At 27.6% G+C, this 18,685-nt stretch overlaps 1 protein-coding gene across 1 annotated transcript in view; it reads right to left on the bottom strand.

The window, feature by feature from the left end:
• LOC145259209 (cubilin-like) overlaps nt 1–18,685 on the bottom strand; it is a 217,986-nt gene that overhangs the window by 21,243 nt on the left and 178,058 nt on the right. The window contains exons 20-22 of the mRNA XM_080117044.1: nt 9,764–9,913; nt 7,434–7,527; nt 1,838–1,965 (exon numbers count right to left, since the gene is read on the bottom strand). Of these exons, the coding sequence (XP_079973170.1) occupies nt 1,838–1,965; nt 7,434–7,527; nt 9,764–9,913 (372 nt within the window). The remainder of the gene's footprint in view (nt 1–1,837; nt 1,966–7,433; nt 7,528–9,763; nt 9,914–18,685) is intronic.

Below are 18,685 nucleotides of genomic sequence, written 5' to 3'. Positions count from 1 at the left end.
TAAAATAGTACCTTCCTTCTAGTGTTTATGCATAGGAATTATTATTAGTAAAACATCTCACCTCAAAATGTTAAACCATACAAAAAAATTAAAACCATAAACGTTGCTGAGAGTACTTTTTTAGCGATGAAATAATAAAAAAAAATTGTATTATTCAGGCTACTGTTTTCATCTTGAATTGTATTCATGCAACGTGTCGATCGATGTAACCTCCGATCTTCTTCAGGTGTTATTTGCCGAACTCGGATATCTTTTTGTCAAACTCAGGAATCTGTATGGAATTTCGAACCTTTTATTTAATCCATGGAGGTCGCGTGTTCTCATTCCATCAGCAATGATCAATTAAAAGTCTTAAATAATTCGCAGTTGTATTCATTTACAATCGAGTTTTACTAAGTACTTTATCTGTTACGTCATATATACTACCATTGCAACCACGTACATTGGAGATGAACTACTGACAATCGCTGTGTGAACAGGTACGCACACAAATGTATTCTAAATACTAGTGGGGAGAAGGAACACTCGGCCATGTCCGGTCGTAAAATACGCTTAACTATATTTTAATTCATTCACATTTCGTATTTATTATTACAGAGACAGTTCTCTTACATTGTACCCAATATATATATATATATATATATATATATATATAGTACTGGTTTCAAAAGTTTAAAAAAAAACATGACATGGATGCCATCAGTTAGAATCGTACATCAAATCTGTTGCCAAGGCCGCTGGAAAAATGGTGGGATCTTTCTATCGATCCGGTAAATATCTCACTGCTGATGCAAATCTCTATCTATATAAGAGCCAGATACGTCCAAGGATGGAATATTGTTGCCACATCTGGGCAGGAGCTGCTAGAAAGGACTTGTCCTGCCTTGATAGAGTTCAAAATAGACTTTGTAGCCTCGTAGGAGATGTCCTTTTCTCTTCCTTGCAACCTCTATCTCACAGAAGAGATGTTGCGAGTTTGTCTCTGATGTATCGTTATTTTCATGGAAGGTGTTCAACTGAGCTTCAATCTATGGTCCCCCCTTGCCATACTTTCACAAGAAACACTCGTCTAGCTGTACACACTATCAATAATTCCCCCAACTCTTTATCTGTGCCTAAACCTAAACGTAGATTCCGTGAACAAAGCTTCTCTCTTAGAACTGCACGCCTGTGGAATTGTCTTCCGTTTTCCTGCTTTCCGGCTGACTACAATATGGTTGTCTTCAAGTCTAACGTAAATAAGTTCTTGATGAGCCGTTCTATATAAGTTATCAAATTTACCAAATTTTCATTACTAATGATTACTATATTGTCCAATGTCTACTGTACACTCTTTAACCCTTATCCTTGAGTGGCCTCTTGGCTTTGATAAGTGGTGATGCCTATGTAAAAAAAAAAAACAAAAAAAAACATTTAGCGCCCCAAACACGTTCTCTACCATTTGAACCACCAATAAATAAGAAAGATTTAAAATTAAACCACTTCAAGCTACAAATGAATTTTCCCATCTGGAGAAGTAGCAGAAATATGTTGGCAAGTTGGATTTCAACTTGCCAATATATGCGTTATTGATCCACCCAAACAAAGATTTTACTCATTATAAACCACCCTTGGTGTATGATTAATATTTCCTGTTAATTTCAGTGGTATGTGACCAATAGTTTAAGAATTTATCAGTTAAGTATTTACACACAGACACACAGACACATATACACATACACCTACTGTTTTATTTATATAGATAATTGTAAATGTACTAGAATATATGCTAAAAATTCTGTGAAATTTGTTTGAAATCAGCAGCAGCCTAACTGCAAGATCTTCTTTTCCTTTTTACCTTCGTGGACGGCAATGTACTCTGTTTCACAGTTTGAACTTTTCTGGCCAAAATTCGAGAGCAGAAATTGAAGGACAATTGTATCGTTTTCGGCGCTACCAATTATCTGCCAGTGACAAAGCTTCGAACTGGAAGAAAAAAGATTTGAGAATAAAATAAAATAAATGAGTGAACACGAAAATAGCAGTTTAAATATAGAGAAAACGAAATTTATATAGAAACAATTTATAGAAGGCTGTGTATGTACTGGATTCACTCCTAAACTAATGAACCGATCATAATAAAATTCGGAACACAGTTGTGAAGCATAATTTTGGTTTCTTTGAAGAATTATTACACTGTGCAACGCTAAAAAAAAGTAAAGAATATCTGTCGCCATTTTTATATGCATAATTGCATGGAAAATTTATTTCTGGACTTCTTTTTTGTCGAATGCGGTACAATTTTTGCAAAATTGTCACTTTCGAGAATTTTGCAGAGATATGAGTGATGAACATGGCAAGAGATTCCATGAGGATATTTCAGCGATGGAAAAGCGTTTTAAAGGAGAATTGAACCCTATCATGTTGGCAGATTACTGCTGTAATATAAAAAGGAAAGATGACACTCAGCACAACAGGGTTAAGAGGACAAATGTTTAAACTGACAATTCTGTGTTTTTCATTTATAACCAATAAAATATGATTCATATAGTACATGAACCCCCCCCCCCCAAAAAAAAAAAAACAAAAAAAAAAAAAAAACGGTGTCTAATCTAGAGATATAAAGGTCAGGTTTAGTATCACTATAATATTTTTCATTTATTTAAAATCTACTGATTTTCTCTTGGTGAGATGTTAGGCAATTTTTATTCATGATTCCTCTTAATGCAAATCTATTTTTACGAATCTTGATAATCATAATTTATTTGTGATGTGTCTTCTTACCCATCTTGTTTAAACTGACAATTCTAACCGTGTCAATGTATTTATGTATTAATGTGAAAATCCTGCTGTGACGTCGTCCAAAAAGTGACATAATTTTTCTTAAAATTATAGTGTTGATAGTGAGGAAGGAAAGAGACCCAGTAATGTTGAAATTTATAGTGAAGCAAGGGTTGCCTAGTCATTAACCAAGACAATGTATTTATGTATTAATTTAGAAAGCCTTATAAACCATTTTCTAAAAATAACCTAATTTTTTTTTTTTTTTTTTAATTATAGTTGCATTGGTTGGAAGATAAATTATTTCATATATGTTCTAACATACCTATCGAGAGTATGTTAAATTGTTGTATATATGTAATTAAATTACCCGTCGTATGGTGGGTAAAATTATTTTTGTGTTGTACATTACCCGTCCTCGCAAAGGTAAAATTATTTATGTGTTGTACATTACCCGTCCTCGCAAAGGTAAAATTATTTCATATACGTGCTGTAAATTGTGTATCCTAGGGAAGGTACAATTATTTCATACATGTGTAATACCCGTCCTAGGGTAGGTAAAATATTCTTTTGCTCGAAATAGCAAATGATACATAGACATTAAAAATTCTTCTATCCTAAGAATAACAGATATGAGGGGCGTGCAATAAGTAATGCCCCTGACCCACTTCCAGTTGTCTGATTTAGCTGAAATTTTGCATGTGCAATGATTTATATCTCTACGGATTATTTGGCAAATTACAGCTCTGAACTAATTGTGGTTTCTGTTTTACAGGTGTTTGAACTGAGTCAGGTGTGAAATGGAGCCTGTTGAATGTCGAGCAGTGATCCGGTTTTTGTATTTGAAAGGACGCACACCACAGAAGACTTTTGATGAAATGAAAGAAACTTATGGTGATAATGCCCCATCATATGACCTTGTAAAACGCTGGCATCGTGAATTCAAACATGACCGGAAGTCTGTGGAAACAGCTCCCAGACCTGGTCGCCCCCCCCCCCCTTCTGCCATTGATGAGGCATCTGTCCGTCAAGTTGAGGCTGCCATTTTGGAAGATCGGAGCATTACTATTCGCCAAATAGCCCAAGATGTCAAAATTAGTACAGGGTCTGTGGAAACTATCATTCATGACCATTTGCATATGCATAAGGTGTCTGCCAGATGGATTCCCAAGTTGCTCACACCATTCCAAAAGCGAGAACGCGTTAAGTGCTCAAGGATGAATTTGGAGATGTGCAAAGAAGATGAGCCAGTTTTTCAAAAGACTGATTACACAGGATGAAACCTAGGTCCATCACTATGATCCAGAGACCAAAGCCCAGTCAATGCAGTGGAAGCACTTGGACTCACCACCTCCAAAGAAGGCAAGAGTGCAGCCCTCCGCTGGCAAGGTCATGTTCACAGTTTTCTGGGACTAGGACGGAGTAGTGATGACAGATTTCCTGGCAAAGGGTACCACAATTACAGGAGCCTATTATGCTTCACTTTTGAGGAAATTAAGGGAAGCTATCAAAATCAAGAGGCGGGGCAAGATCAGCAAAGGTACCCTCCTCCTGCAGGACAATGCTCCGGTCCACAACTCACATGTCACCAGATCAGAAGCACGGGCATGTGGTTATGAAATCCTTCCCCATCCTCCCTACTCTCCTGACCTTGAACCCTATGACTTTCACCTCTTCCCAGCCATGAAGTTGTTTTTGAAAGAAAAGCGTTTTCCAGATGATGCAGCCTTGATTTCTGAAGTCACGTCGTGGTTGGAGGACCAACCTGTGGTGTTCTACAAAAACGGTCTCCAGAGCTGCATCAAACGATGGGAGAAATGCATAACTCTGGATAGTTTCTATGTAGAGAAAGACTAATAACTGTGCCAAGTTTCGTTGCTCTACTGCTATGGGAAGTGGGTCAGGGACATTACTTATTGCACGCCCCTCGTATGTTCAAAATCAACTTCAATTTTTTCATTGTTTATAGATTCCCGAGCAATGCCAGGTAGCCCTGTAAGTAACTAATAAAAATAAAATATGATTTATAGTACATGAAAACGATGTCTAATCTAGAGAAATAAAGGTCAGATTTAGTATCACTATAATATTTTCCATTTATTTAAAACCTACTGATTTTCACCTGGTGAGATGTTAGGCAATATTTATTCATGATTCCTCTTAATGCAAATCTATTTTTATGAATCTTGATAATCATAATTTATTTGTGATGTGTCTTCTTACCCATCCTTAGGTCTTTCATTCATAACCAATGCCAATAAAACATGATTTGTAGTACATGAAAATGGTGTCTAATAAAGGTCAGATTTAGTATCAGGATACTTTTCTTACACCAAAGCCATTCTTGACAATGAGCCCAACAAGTGCAGGGCCAGGAACTGACCCAGTACCTGAGGTACGCCACCTGAGTATTACCTAGGAGATAAGGAACTGACCCAGTGCTTGTCGGACTGAGGTACGCCGCCTGGGTATTACCTAGGAGATACACCCTCCCAGATCTTGCTACTCTGCTTTCAGGTGGGGCAAGTTTATCACTTGTTGCTTGAGGCACCCCTACCGGGGAATGCCGATGGGGAGGCTTAGGCAATTTTTGCTAGCCAAGAGTGTCCCTTCTTTGAGGACACAGGCTGGACATTTCTACTTTCTGACCTTGAGTCACATCTTGCTGAGGTAGGCAGCAAGCAAATATCTACTTTTCTTACCCCAAAACAGGTCTTATAAGGTATGTCCATTTTTTTAACCTAAAATTTCTTGGACAATGCTATTTAAGCAAGATTCACTAAATTTTAATTTTTTCTTAAGACGCCTTAAACTTAAGCTTTAAGTTTTAGACATTTTCTTGAATCAAAGTCATGTAATGAATTTTTTTTATCACAATTTGAATAAAGATTCTAGACATAAGGTTTAGTATTATTTGTAAGGGGATGTAAAGCTGGTCCAAAACTGTTCAGCAAATAACTTGCACCTGTCCCGAGATAGGTATTCTTCTCGTGCATCAATTTTTGTATCATGACTCAATCAACGTTTGTTTCTCCAAGGTCTTTCTCCTAAATATTTTAATCAGGCAAAATGCATATCACAGGGTTTCTGAAATCAACGGATCCGTCACGTTAAAAAATATATTTTAATCCATCTAATTAGCCACGATTTGCAATTAATTGAGTTACACAACTTTCTAAGATTCTGTCTATCATTTTCACCCTCTCTCACTGTATGTTGTTATCCCTGTTCATTTTTATCACTTCCTCCCTTGTTTTCTCTGACTTTTCCCCTGTGAACTGAACCTGCTACCTTAACTGTTCTACATCTACTAACTCAAGACTTCTCATCCAGTCTCTCAACATGGCCATTTCGTCGAAGTCTCCTGTTTTGCATACATTTCTCTATAGTGTTCGGATGTATTTTTCCTCTGAGGTCATCAGATCTAAGCTTGCCTTTAAGGCTTACAGTATATATTCATCGTATCATTTTGATATCATTTCTCTTCATGAAACGCATGTCCTCAACTCTTTTCATTTCTATACATGATCGCACTGTATATACATGTCTGATAGACTCTTCGGGCTTTTTTCAAGAATTCCGCCAAATTAAAAACAAACAAAACAAAAAGAATCTGTTTAATGTATGTACCATAGCAAAAAACAAAAATATCACATTCCAAAAAACAATGTAAATTCATCAAGTAGTTTTATGATATTTATTTGCTTCCCCATGAAAGGAAAATGTGACACAAGGTCGTTTTTAATGTGGAGGAAAACCAAGGGGCACTCTGGCAGCTGCAAAAATACAAATTGCCTTAGTATAAAAGGGTTTCCCTTACATTGACTAAGGCCAAATTAAGTGTAGCATCAGAACAGATACTACACTTGGATGCCTAAAGGCCAGATACCTTATTTTAGTTTTATTTTTAAAGAAAAAAAAAAAATCAAATTTTATGAGTTACAGAAGAGCGGACGTTTTTTTTCCACCATTTTGAAAACAAGCTAGAAAAAAACAAACAAAAAAAACAAACAATGGGAGATAATTCAAAGATTTAAACTTGCAAGAATTATGTTGTAATGCCTACAGTTTTCCATTAATCACTTAAAAATTATTTTTCTTAATAATAATAATAAAATTACTTAATCAATTAATATGGTTTTTGGAATATGATACTTTCGTTTTGACGCAGTTACGTACATCATACAGATTTTTCTTTATTTTTGTTTTTTAATGTAGGAGCAATCTGGACAAGAACCTGTTAATTGTAGTAATGGCAGAAGTTCCCTGAACTTATTTCATCCATTCCTAACTCTTGCAATCATACTAGCACCTGCTCCTCCCTGTACTCCAATGTTATCACCAAGGTAACAAAATTTTGAACAATTGCAATAGCTTTGCCATCCAAATATACTTTCCCCAGATTTGAGTTCTCATCAATCTTCATTGTCTTGCACTTCTGCTAAATATTTTGAGTCAAATTTAATACAGGGTGTCCACAAAGTCTGGCTACATTATGCAGCCAGACTTTGTGGGCACCGTGTAGATTATGCAGCCAGACTTTGTGGGCACCGTGTAGATTATGCAGCCAGACTTTGTGGGCACCGTGTAGATTATGCAGCCAGACTTTGTGGGCACCGTGTAGATTATGCAGCCAGACTTTATGAACACCCTGTATTTTCTATAAGGCTTACCTTTCAGCTAAAGGGTTTGATGTTATGTTAAAAAATTGGACTGTTGTTGTAGCATTTAATTGGATCATGCCATCCGGACAGATTTTTCCAGCATCTGAAAAAAATAAAACAAAAAATGACGAAAAACAAAAACAAAATAGAATAATTCAAGATAGTTAAATAATATTTTTAGATTTTGGTACCTCTGAAAATGTGTAAGGTCCAGAGTTATCCCCCTTGCACTTCATGATTAAAAAGCTTAGCTTACTTCTTGTAGTACTTGTTGGTTAATTATTAAAGTCAAGAATCAATTAAATAAAACATATCTTGTTTTAAAATAGATTTCAGACTGTAGACTTTATGCTGGAAGAAAGACGATTTGAAAAAAAAAAAAAAGGCACCTAAGCAGCCTTTTCTGTTAACACATACAGACGTAGAGGCACGTCTGCACACTTTATTTACATTTTGACAGACTGAATGTACACATATATACGCTTAGAATGTGTTGTATTGTCTCTATAATAAAGGGTTGAGTGTTTGTTGCGTTATCTCTAATAATGGATTAGAAGAGATGACGTGTTATATTATATATTTATGTTGTATCATAAAGGGAATCGTGTGTGAGTGACATGTATTTTCAGAACCTACCTCTGCTTCTTCGATGTTGGACCATCTGGAATTTCCCGTCCTGGAGAGAGACTTGATTCCTGTGTTTGGGGACGAAGAATTATTTCACTCCAAGACAAGAAATTGGTTCTATAGTTTTTTTTATTCACCTTCCAAATGTTTTGCAGAAAGGAATGGAAAGTGAAATCGGCCTGTGTGGGTTCTTTTTCTACACACGTCAGCGTTCGTCCCCCCCCCCCAGTGAAGAGGAGGAGACAACGGGAAGCCGTCCGTTCTCTTCTGAGTCCAAATCAAATCTCCTCGATTCAGCTAATCTGATCACATGACTCGCACGCAATCCAATCAGCTGATCTTGACTTCCGGTCAACGTGTCTACACTATAATTCACCTCTTCCCCCCCTTTCTCTCTCTCTCTCTCTCTCTCTCTCTCTCTATTCCTTAACATTAAATTTGCTGGAATTATTAATGCAAGATAGATTTTAACTGCGATCATGTTACAACACTGTGAAAGTTGTAAGAGTTGTCTCCCTTTTGACAGCTCCAGATTTCTGCTTATTTTTCAATGATATAAGGCTTTATGTAACTTACAGTTACTTCCCTTTGTCTGTATATGAAGATTTTGATTACGTGTACTCGCTCTCTTTATGTCAAAATGTAAATAAGGACAGATGGTCTCGCTTGCTCGTGTCTGTGTTAAAACTAAAACAAGGCTACATGGTAATTGATTTCTTTTGTCAATATCGATATAGCTTCCACTATGAACCTTATTTGGAACAAACAAGGTATGATTTTATTTGATTCTCTAGAATTGTAAGCCATGTTTAGTTTCAGAACAGTTTCCGATGGTTCGTTGTTCTAAACAAGTCTTGAGAGGTGACTGGTTTTCAGTAGACAGAACAGTTTCCGATGGTTCGTTGTTACACACAAGTCCTGAGAGGTGACTTGTTTGCACAGAGCAAAATATTCTTAGCGTGTCGAGACGGAAAAAACACATGTGAAATTGGTACAGAAACGGTTTAATATTTATGCAGCAATTCTGGTTTCTGATTGGTTGGTAGCAGAACGTGAATTAATTCGATTCGTCAGTTCCTAGCAGCATCGTTTATAAATAGAATCGTCCAAAATATTGCAACAGATTCCTATTCATAATTAACCCCCAAAAGTTTAATAATGTTTTTAACCAACAAAATTTTCTCTCCACGCCTTGCTAATCTTGATATTTATCTCTTCATGCTTTCGCAAACATTGATGATCATAGCTCACCGGTTTCCTTTGCATTCGGTCTGTTTTGCCATGATGGTCTTCGCACTATAGTACCTATAGTAGATTGCAATTATTTGCTATAGGATCAGTGCTCATACAGAGCAGGTAACCTTAGCCATTGTACTTCAATCAATATCATTTGACTAACACAACAAAGGGTTTACCAATTCCGGAATAAACCATCACACTGCTCAACAGTTTAGCCATCATCTGCCTGATGTGACTTCATGTACCCTGATTGAGAGGCTAAGTGGGTACTTGACATTGTCCAAGGGTCTCCCATTAGATAGTGGAGGGAGGAGGCGCCTTACTGCTCCTGTTGGTGGAAGTGTTTTCACCCCGCCATCGATGATTTAAAGAAGAATCCAAAATTATCAGTATGGGGGTGATGGATAGATTGTGTTTTCTTTTGGCATTGATTTACACACGTAACTCGTATCAATATAACATGGTTTGCTTACCAACTTGTTCCGAATAGTAGACTGCCGTAAACCGAGTGGCTCCCTGTATAATTCCTTGTAATTTCATAAACATTTCACCTGACGTGGAAAAGAAGGAGGGCTCGTCGATGCCACAGAATTTTCCCAGGGATGGAGATGATTCATCAGGACCTGAGGAAAAATAACAAAGAATATAATTAGAAATGGATGACAAATAAAATACTTGTATGAGGAGTTGAACAGCAATGTATAACTTGTGCTACTGACCGCATGCATCATTGCACCAAAAACTACTGGGGTGGAAGGTCTCCTTACTCCTGATTGACAACCCTCCTAGAGCTCGTAACTCAAACAAATGATCCAGTTTGAAAACCTAAATTGCTTAAGGAGTAGGTAGGCTCTGTCTATCGCCCGACTTTCACACTCCTTCTTTGTCTATTAGCCCAGCACAGAGATACAATCTAGGACTCATCAGAAAGATATAGTGCTTGACCTTGTTTCCTGACTAAGACAATAAACGTCGTGCTCCCTCTCTTTCTTCTTATCATTGATTATTTTCCCCATCTCCTTTAAACTGAACAACTCAGTGTCGCTTTCTTGCCACTCATGTCCATGTAACTAATTTGGGCCACTATTGTTAAACAGGTTGAGGGTACAGGTGTGATGGATTATCTGACTACTGTTTTTGACTAACAGTACAGGAGCCCTAACTCTGGTAGTGCTTAAAGAGGCTTCTCTATCATCAATTGTATAATATCAGGATGGTTGTCGTGCATGGAAAGGGACCCTGCAATTAACTCCAGTGGCCTTTCTTGAGATCACAACAATGTAGACAAGGTTCAGCTAATAGTCGACTTGTGTGTGCATATTTGGCACCAAACTGACTCACTTTGCCCATCCAGTCTACCCTCCAACTAAAAATAAAATGAAAAAACTTGTATTATCTATATAATAATGAACAAAACTTGTATTATCTATATAATAATGAAAAAAACTGGTATTATCTATGTAATAATGAAAAATCTGGTATTATCTATATAAAAAATAATGAAAAAACTTGTATTATCTATATAATAATGAAAAAAACTTGTATTATCTATATAATAATGAACAAAATTGTATTATCTATATAATAATGAAAAAACTTGTATTATCTATATAATAATGAAAAAAAATTGTATTATCTATATTATAATGACAAAACTTGTATTATCTATATAATAATGAAAAATCTGGTATTATCTATATAATAATGAAAAAACTTGTATTATCTATATAATAATGAAAAACAATTGTATTATCTATATAATAATGAAAAAAAATTGTATTATCTATATAATAATGAAAAAAATTGTATTATCAATATAATAATGAACAAAATTGTATTATCTATATAATAATAAAAAAAACTTGTATTATCTATATAATAATAAAAAAAGAATTGTATTATCTATATAATAATGAAAAAACTTGTATTATCTATATAATAATGAAAAAACTTGTATTATCTATATAATAATAAAAAAAATTGTATTATCTATATAATAATGAAAAAAATAGTATTATCTATATAATAATGATCAAAATTGTATTATCTATATAATAATGAAAAAACTGGTATTATCTATATTATAATTTAAAAAAATAATATTATCTATATAATAATGAAAAAAACTGGTATTATCTATAAATGAAAAAACTTGTATTATCTATGTAATAATGAAAAAACGTGTATTATCTATATAATAATTAAAAAACATTGTATTATCTATATAATAATGAAAAGACTGGTATTATCTATATAATAATGAAAAAACTTGTATTATCTATATAATAATGAAAAATCTGGTATTATCTATATAATAATGAAAAAACTGGTATTATCTATATAATAATGGAAAAAATTGTATTATCTATATAATAATGAAAAGAACTGGTATTATCTATACAATAATGAAAAAAAATTGTATAATCTATATAATAATGAAAAAATTTGTATTATCTATATAATAATGAAAAAATTGTATTATCTATATAATAATGAAAAAAATTGTATTGTCTATATAATAATGAAAAAAATTGTATTATCTATATAATTATGAAAAAAACTGTATTATCTATATAATAATGAAAAAACTTGTATTATCTATATAATAATGACAAAAACTTGTATTATCTATATAATAATAAAAAAATTGTATTATCTATATAATAATGAACAAAATTGTATAATCTATATAATAAAGAAAAAACTGGTATTATCTATATAATAATGAAAAAAATTGTATTATCTATATAATAATGAAAAAACTTGTATTGTCTATATAATAATAGAAAAAACTTGTATTATCTATATAATAATGAAAAAACTTGTATTATCTATATAATAATGAAAAAAACTGGTATTATCTATATAATAATTAAAAAAACTGGTATTATCTATATAATAATTTAAAAAAATGGTATTATCTATATAATAATGAAAAAACGTGTATTATCTATATAAAAATGAAAAAACGTGTATTATCTATATAATAATGAAAAAAATTGTATTATCTATGTAATAATGAAAAAGCGTGTATTATCTATATAATAATGAAACCACTTGTATTATCTATATAATAATGAAAACTCTGGTATTATCTATATAATAATGAAAAAAAAGTATTATCTATATAATAATGAAAAAACTTGTATTATCTATATAATAATGAAAAAAAACTGGTAGTATCTATATAATAATGAAAAAACTTGTATTACCTATATAATAATGAAAAAAACTGGTATTATCTATATAACAATGAAAAAATTGTATAGTCTATATAATAATGAAAAAACTTGTATTATCTATATAATAATGAAAAAAGTAGTATTATCTATATAATAATTAAAAACTTGTATTATCTATATAATAATGAAAAAAAAATTAATATTATCTATATAATAATGAAAAACAACTGGTAGTATCTATATAATAATGAAAAAATTGTATTATCTATATAATAATGAAAAAACTGGTATTATGTATATAATAATGAAAAAACTTGTATTATCTATATAATAATGACAAACTTGTATCATCTATATAATAATGAAAACACTTGTATTATCTATGTAATAATGAAAAAACTTGCATTATCTATATAATAATGAAAAAACTTGTATTATCTATATAATAATGAACAAAATTGTATTATCTATATAATAACGAAAAAAGTAGTATTATCTATATAATAATGAAAAAATTTGCATTAACTTTATAATAATGAAAAAACTTGTATTATCTATATAATAATGGAAAAAACTTGTATTATCTATATAATAATAAAAAACTTGTATTATCTATATAATAATGAAAAAAAACTGGTATTATCTATATAATAATGAAAAAACTTGTATTATCTATATAATAATGAAAAACTCGTATTACCTATATAATAATGAAAAAACGTGTATTATCTATATAATAATGAAAAAACGTGTATTATCTATATAATAATGAAAAAAATTGTATTATCTATGTAATAATGAAAAAGCGTGTATTATCTATATAATAATGAAACCACTTGTATTATCTATATAATAATGAAAACTCTGGTATTATCTATATAATAATGAAAAAAAAGTATTATCTATATAATAATGAAAAAACTTGTATTATCTATATAATAATGAAAAAACTTGTATTATCTATATAATAATAAAAAAAAACTGGTAGTATCTATATAATAATGAAAAAACTTGTATTATCTATATAATAATGGAACATCTGGTATTATCTATATAATAATGAAAAAACTTGTATTATCTATATAATAATAAAAAAAAATCGTGTTATCTATATAATAATGAAAAAATTTGTATTATCTATATAATAATGAAAAAATTTGTATTATCTATATAATAATGAAAAAATTTGTATTATCTATATAATAATGAAAAAACTTGTATTATCTATATAATAATGAAAAAACTTGTATTATCTATATAATAATGAAAAAACTTGTATTATCTATATAATAATGAAAAAACTTGTATTATCTATGTAATAATGAAAAAACTTGTATTATCTATATAATAATGAAAACACTTGTATTATCTATATAATAATGAAATAACTTGTATTATCTATGTAATAATGAAAAAACTTGTATTATCTATATAATAATGAAAAAACTTGTATTATCTATATAATAATGAAAAAACCTTGTATTATCCATATAATAATGAAAAAACTTGTATTATCTATATAATAATGAAAAAACTTGTATTATCTATATAATAATGAAAAAACTTGTATTATCTATATAATAATGGAAAAAACTTGTATTATCTATATAATAATGGAAAAAACTTGTATTATCTATATAATAATGAAAAAAAACTGGTATTATCTATATAATAATGAAAAAATTGTATAGTCTATATAATAATGACACAACTTGTATTATCTATATAATAATGAAAAAAGTAGTATTATCTATATTATAATAAAAACCATTTATTATCTATATAATAATGAAAAAAAATTGTATTATCTATATAATAATGAAAAAAAACTGGTAGTATCTATATAATAATGAAAGAATTGTATTATCTATATAATAATGAAAAAACTGGTATTATCTATATAATAATGAAAAAACTTGTATTATCTATATAATAATGAAAAACTCGTATTATCTATATAATAATGAAAAAACGTGTATTATCTATATAATAATGAAAAAACGTGTATTATCTATAATAATGAAAAAAATTGTATTATCTATGTAATAATGAAAAAGCGTGTATTATCTATATAATAATGAAACCACTTGTATTATCTATATAATAATGAAAACTCTGGTATTATCTATATAATAATGAAAAAAAAGTATTATCTATATAATAATGAAAAAACTTGTATTATCTATATAATAATGAAAAAACTTGTATTATCTATATAATAATGAAAAAAAACTGGTAGTATCTATATAATAATGAAAAAACTTGTATTACCTATATAATAATGAAAAAAACTGGTTTTATCTATATAACAATGAAAAAATTGTATAGTCTATATAATAATGAAAAAACTTGTATTATCTATATAATAATGAAAAAAGTAGTATTATCTATATAATAATTAAAAACTTGTATTATCTATATAATAATGAAAAAAAATTAATATTACCTATTTAATAATGAAAAAAAAACTGGTAGTATCTATATAATAATGAAAAAATTGTATTATCTATATAATAATGAAAAAACTGGTATTATCTATATAATAATAAAAAAACTTGTATTATCTATATAATAATGAAAAACTTGTATTATCTATATAATAATGAAAACACTTGTATTATCTATGTAATAATGAAAAAACTTGCATTATCTATATAATAATGAAAAAAATTGTATTATCTATGTAATAATGAAAAAAATTGTATTATCTATGTAATAATGAAAAAAACATGTATTATCTATGTAATAATGAAAAACTTGTATTATCTATATAATAATGAAAAAACTTGTATTATCTATGTAATAATGAAAAAACTTGTATTATCTATATAATAATGAAAAAACTTGTATTATCTATATAATAATGAAAAAACTTGTATTATCTATGTAATAATGAAAAAACTTGTATTATCTATATAATAATGAAAAAACTTTTATTATCTATATAATAATGAAAAAACTTGTATTATCTATGTAATAATTAAAAAAATTGTATTATCTATATAATAATGAAAAAACTTGTATTATCTATATAATAATGAAAAAACTTGTATTATCTATATAATAATGAAAAAAACTTGTATTATCTATATAATAATGAAAACACTTGTATTATCTATATAATAATCAAAAAACTTTTATTATCTATATAATAATGAAAAAACTTGTATTATCTATGTAATAATTAAAAAACTGGTATTATCTATATAATAATGAAAAAACTTGTATTATCTATATAATAATGAAAAAACTTGTATTATCTATATAATAATGAAAAAAACTTGTATTATCTATATAATAATGAAAAAACTTGTATTATCTATATAATAATGAAAAAACTTGTATTATCTATATAATAATGAAAAAACTTGTATTATCTATATAATAATGAAAAAACTTGTATTATCTATATAATAATGAAAAAACTTGTATTATCTATGTAATAATGAAAAAACTTGTATTATCTATGTAATAATGAAAAAACTTGTATTATCTATATAATAATTAAAAAAGTAGTATTATCTATATAATAATGAAAAAACTTGTATTACCTATATAATAATAAAAAAACTGGTATTATCTATAAAATAATAAAAAAAATTGTATTATCTATATAATAATGAAAAAACTTGTATTATCTATATAATAATGAAAAAACTTGTATTATCTATGTAATAATGAAAAAACTTGTATTATCTATATAATAATGAAAAAACTTGTATTATCTATGTAATAATGAAAAAACTTGTATTATCTATGTAATAATGAAAAAACTTGTATTATCTGTATAATAATTAAAAAAGTAGTATTATCTATATAATAATGAAAAAACTTGTATTATCTATATAATAATGAAAAAACTTGTATTATCTATATAATAATGAAAAAAAAACTGGTAGTATCTATATAATAATGAAACAACTTGTATTACCTATATAATAATGAAAAAAACTGGTATTATCTATATAACAATGAAAAAATTGTATAGTCTATATAATAATGAAAAAACTTGTATTATCTATATAATAATGAAACAAGTAGTATTATCTATATAATAATTAAAAACTTGTATTATCTATATAATAATGAAAAAAATTGTATTATCTATATAATAATGAAAAAAAACTGGTAGTATCTATATAATAATGCAAAAATTGTATTATCTATATAATAATTAAAAAACTTGTATTATCTATATAATAATGAAAAAACTTGTATTATCTATATAATAATGAAAAAACTTGTATTATCTATATAATAATGAAAAAACTTGTATTATCTATATAATAATGAAAAAACTTGTATTATCTGTATAATAATGAAAAAAACTTGTATTATCTATATAATAATGAAAAAACTTGTATTATCTATATAATAATGAAAAAACTTGTATTATATATGTAATAATGAAAAAACTTGTATTACCTATGTAATAATGAAAAAACTTGTATTATCTATGTAATAATGAAAAAACTGGTATTATCTATATAATAATGAAAAAACTTGTATTATCTATATAATAATGAAAAACTTGTATTATCTATATAATAATGAAAACACTTGTATTATCTATGTAATAATGAAAAAACTTGCATTATCTATATAATAATGAAAAAAATTGTATTATCTATGTAATAATGAAAAAAATTGTATTATCTATGTAATAATGAAAAAAACATGTATTATCTATATAATAATGAACAAAATTGTATTATCTATATAATAACGAAAAAAGTACTATTATCTATATAATAATGAAAAAATTTGCATTATCTATATAATAATGGAAAATCTGGTATTATCTATATTATAATGAAAAAGCTTGTATTATCTATATAATAATGAAAAAACTTGTATTATCTATATAATAATGAAAAAACTTGTATTATCTATATAATAATGAAAACACTTGTATTATCTATATAATAATGAAATAACTTGTATTATCTATGTAATAATGAAAAAACTTGTATTATCTATATAATAATGAAAAAACTTGTATTATCTATATAATAATGAAAAAACTTGTATTATCTATATAATAATGAAAAAACTTGTATTATCTATGTAATAATGAAAAAACTTGTATTATCTATATAATAATGAAAACACTTGTATTATCTATATAATAATGAAATAACTTGTATTATCTATGTAATAATGAAAAAACTTGTATTATCTATATAATAATGAAAAAACTTGTATTATCTATATAATAATTAAAAAACTTGTATTATCTATATAATAATGGAAAAAAACTTGTATTATCTATATAATAATGAAAAAACTTGTATTATCTATATAATAATGAAAAAAAAACTGGTATTATCTATATAATAATGAAAAAATTGTATAGTCTATATAATAATGACACAACTTGTATTATCTATATAATAATAAGAAAACTTGTATTATCTATATAATAATAAAAACCATTTCTAATCTATATAATAATGAAAAAAAAATTGTATTATCTATATAATAATGAAAACAAACTGGTAGTATCTATATAATAATGAAAGAATTGTATTATCTATATAATAATGAAAAAACTGGTATTATCTATATAATAATGAAAAAACTTGTATTATCTATATAATAATGCTAAACTTGTATTATCTATATAATAATGAAAAAACGTGTATTATCTATATAATAATGAAAAAACGTGTATTATCTATATAATAATGAAAAAAATTGTATTATCTATGTAATAATGAAAAAGCGTGTATTATCTATATAATAATGAAACCAATTGTATTATCTATATAATAATGAAAACTCTTGTATTATCTATATAATAATGAAAAAAAAAGTATTATCTATATAATAATGAAAAAAACTTGTATTATCTATATAATAATGAAAAAACTTGTATTATCTATATAATAATGAAAAAAAAACTGGTAGTATCTATATAATAATGAAACAACTTGTATTACCTATATAATAATGAAAAAAACTGGTATTATCTATATAACAATGAAAAAATTGTATAGTCTATATAATAATGAAAAAACTTGTATTATCTATATAATAATGAAAAAAGTAGTATTATCTATATAATAATTAAAAACTTGTATTATCTATATAATAATGAAAAAAAATTAATATTTCCTATATAATAATGAAAAAAAACTGGTAGTATCTATATAATAATGAAAAAATTGTATTATCTATATAATAATGAAAAAACTGGTATTATCTATATAA

The sequence above is a fragment of the Euprymna scolopes genome, chromosome 34 (assembly GCF_053919585.1).
Source record: "Euprymna scolopes isolate OS-2025 chromosome 34, ASM5391958v1, whole genome shotgun sequence".
Classification (NCBI taxonomy): Eukaryota; Metazoa; Mollusca; class Cephalopoda; order Sepiida; family Sepiolidae; genus Euprymna; species Euprymna scolopes.
Note: the sequence above shows the minus strand (reverse complement) of the source record. Positions and strands in the feature narration are given on the sequence as shown.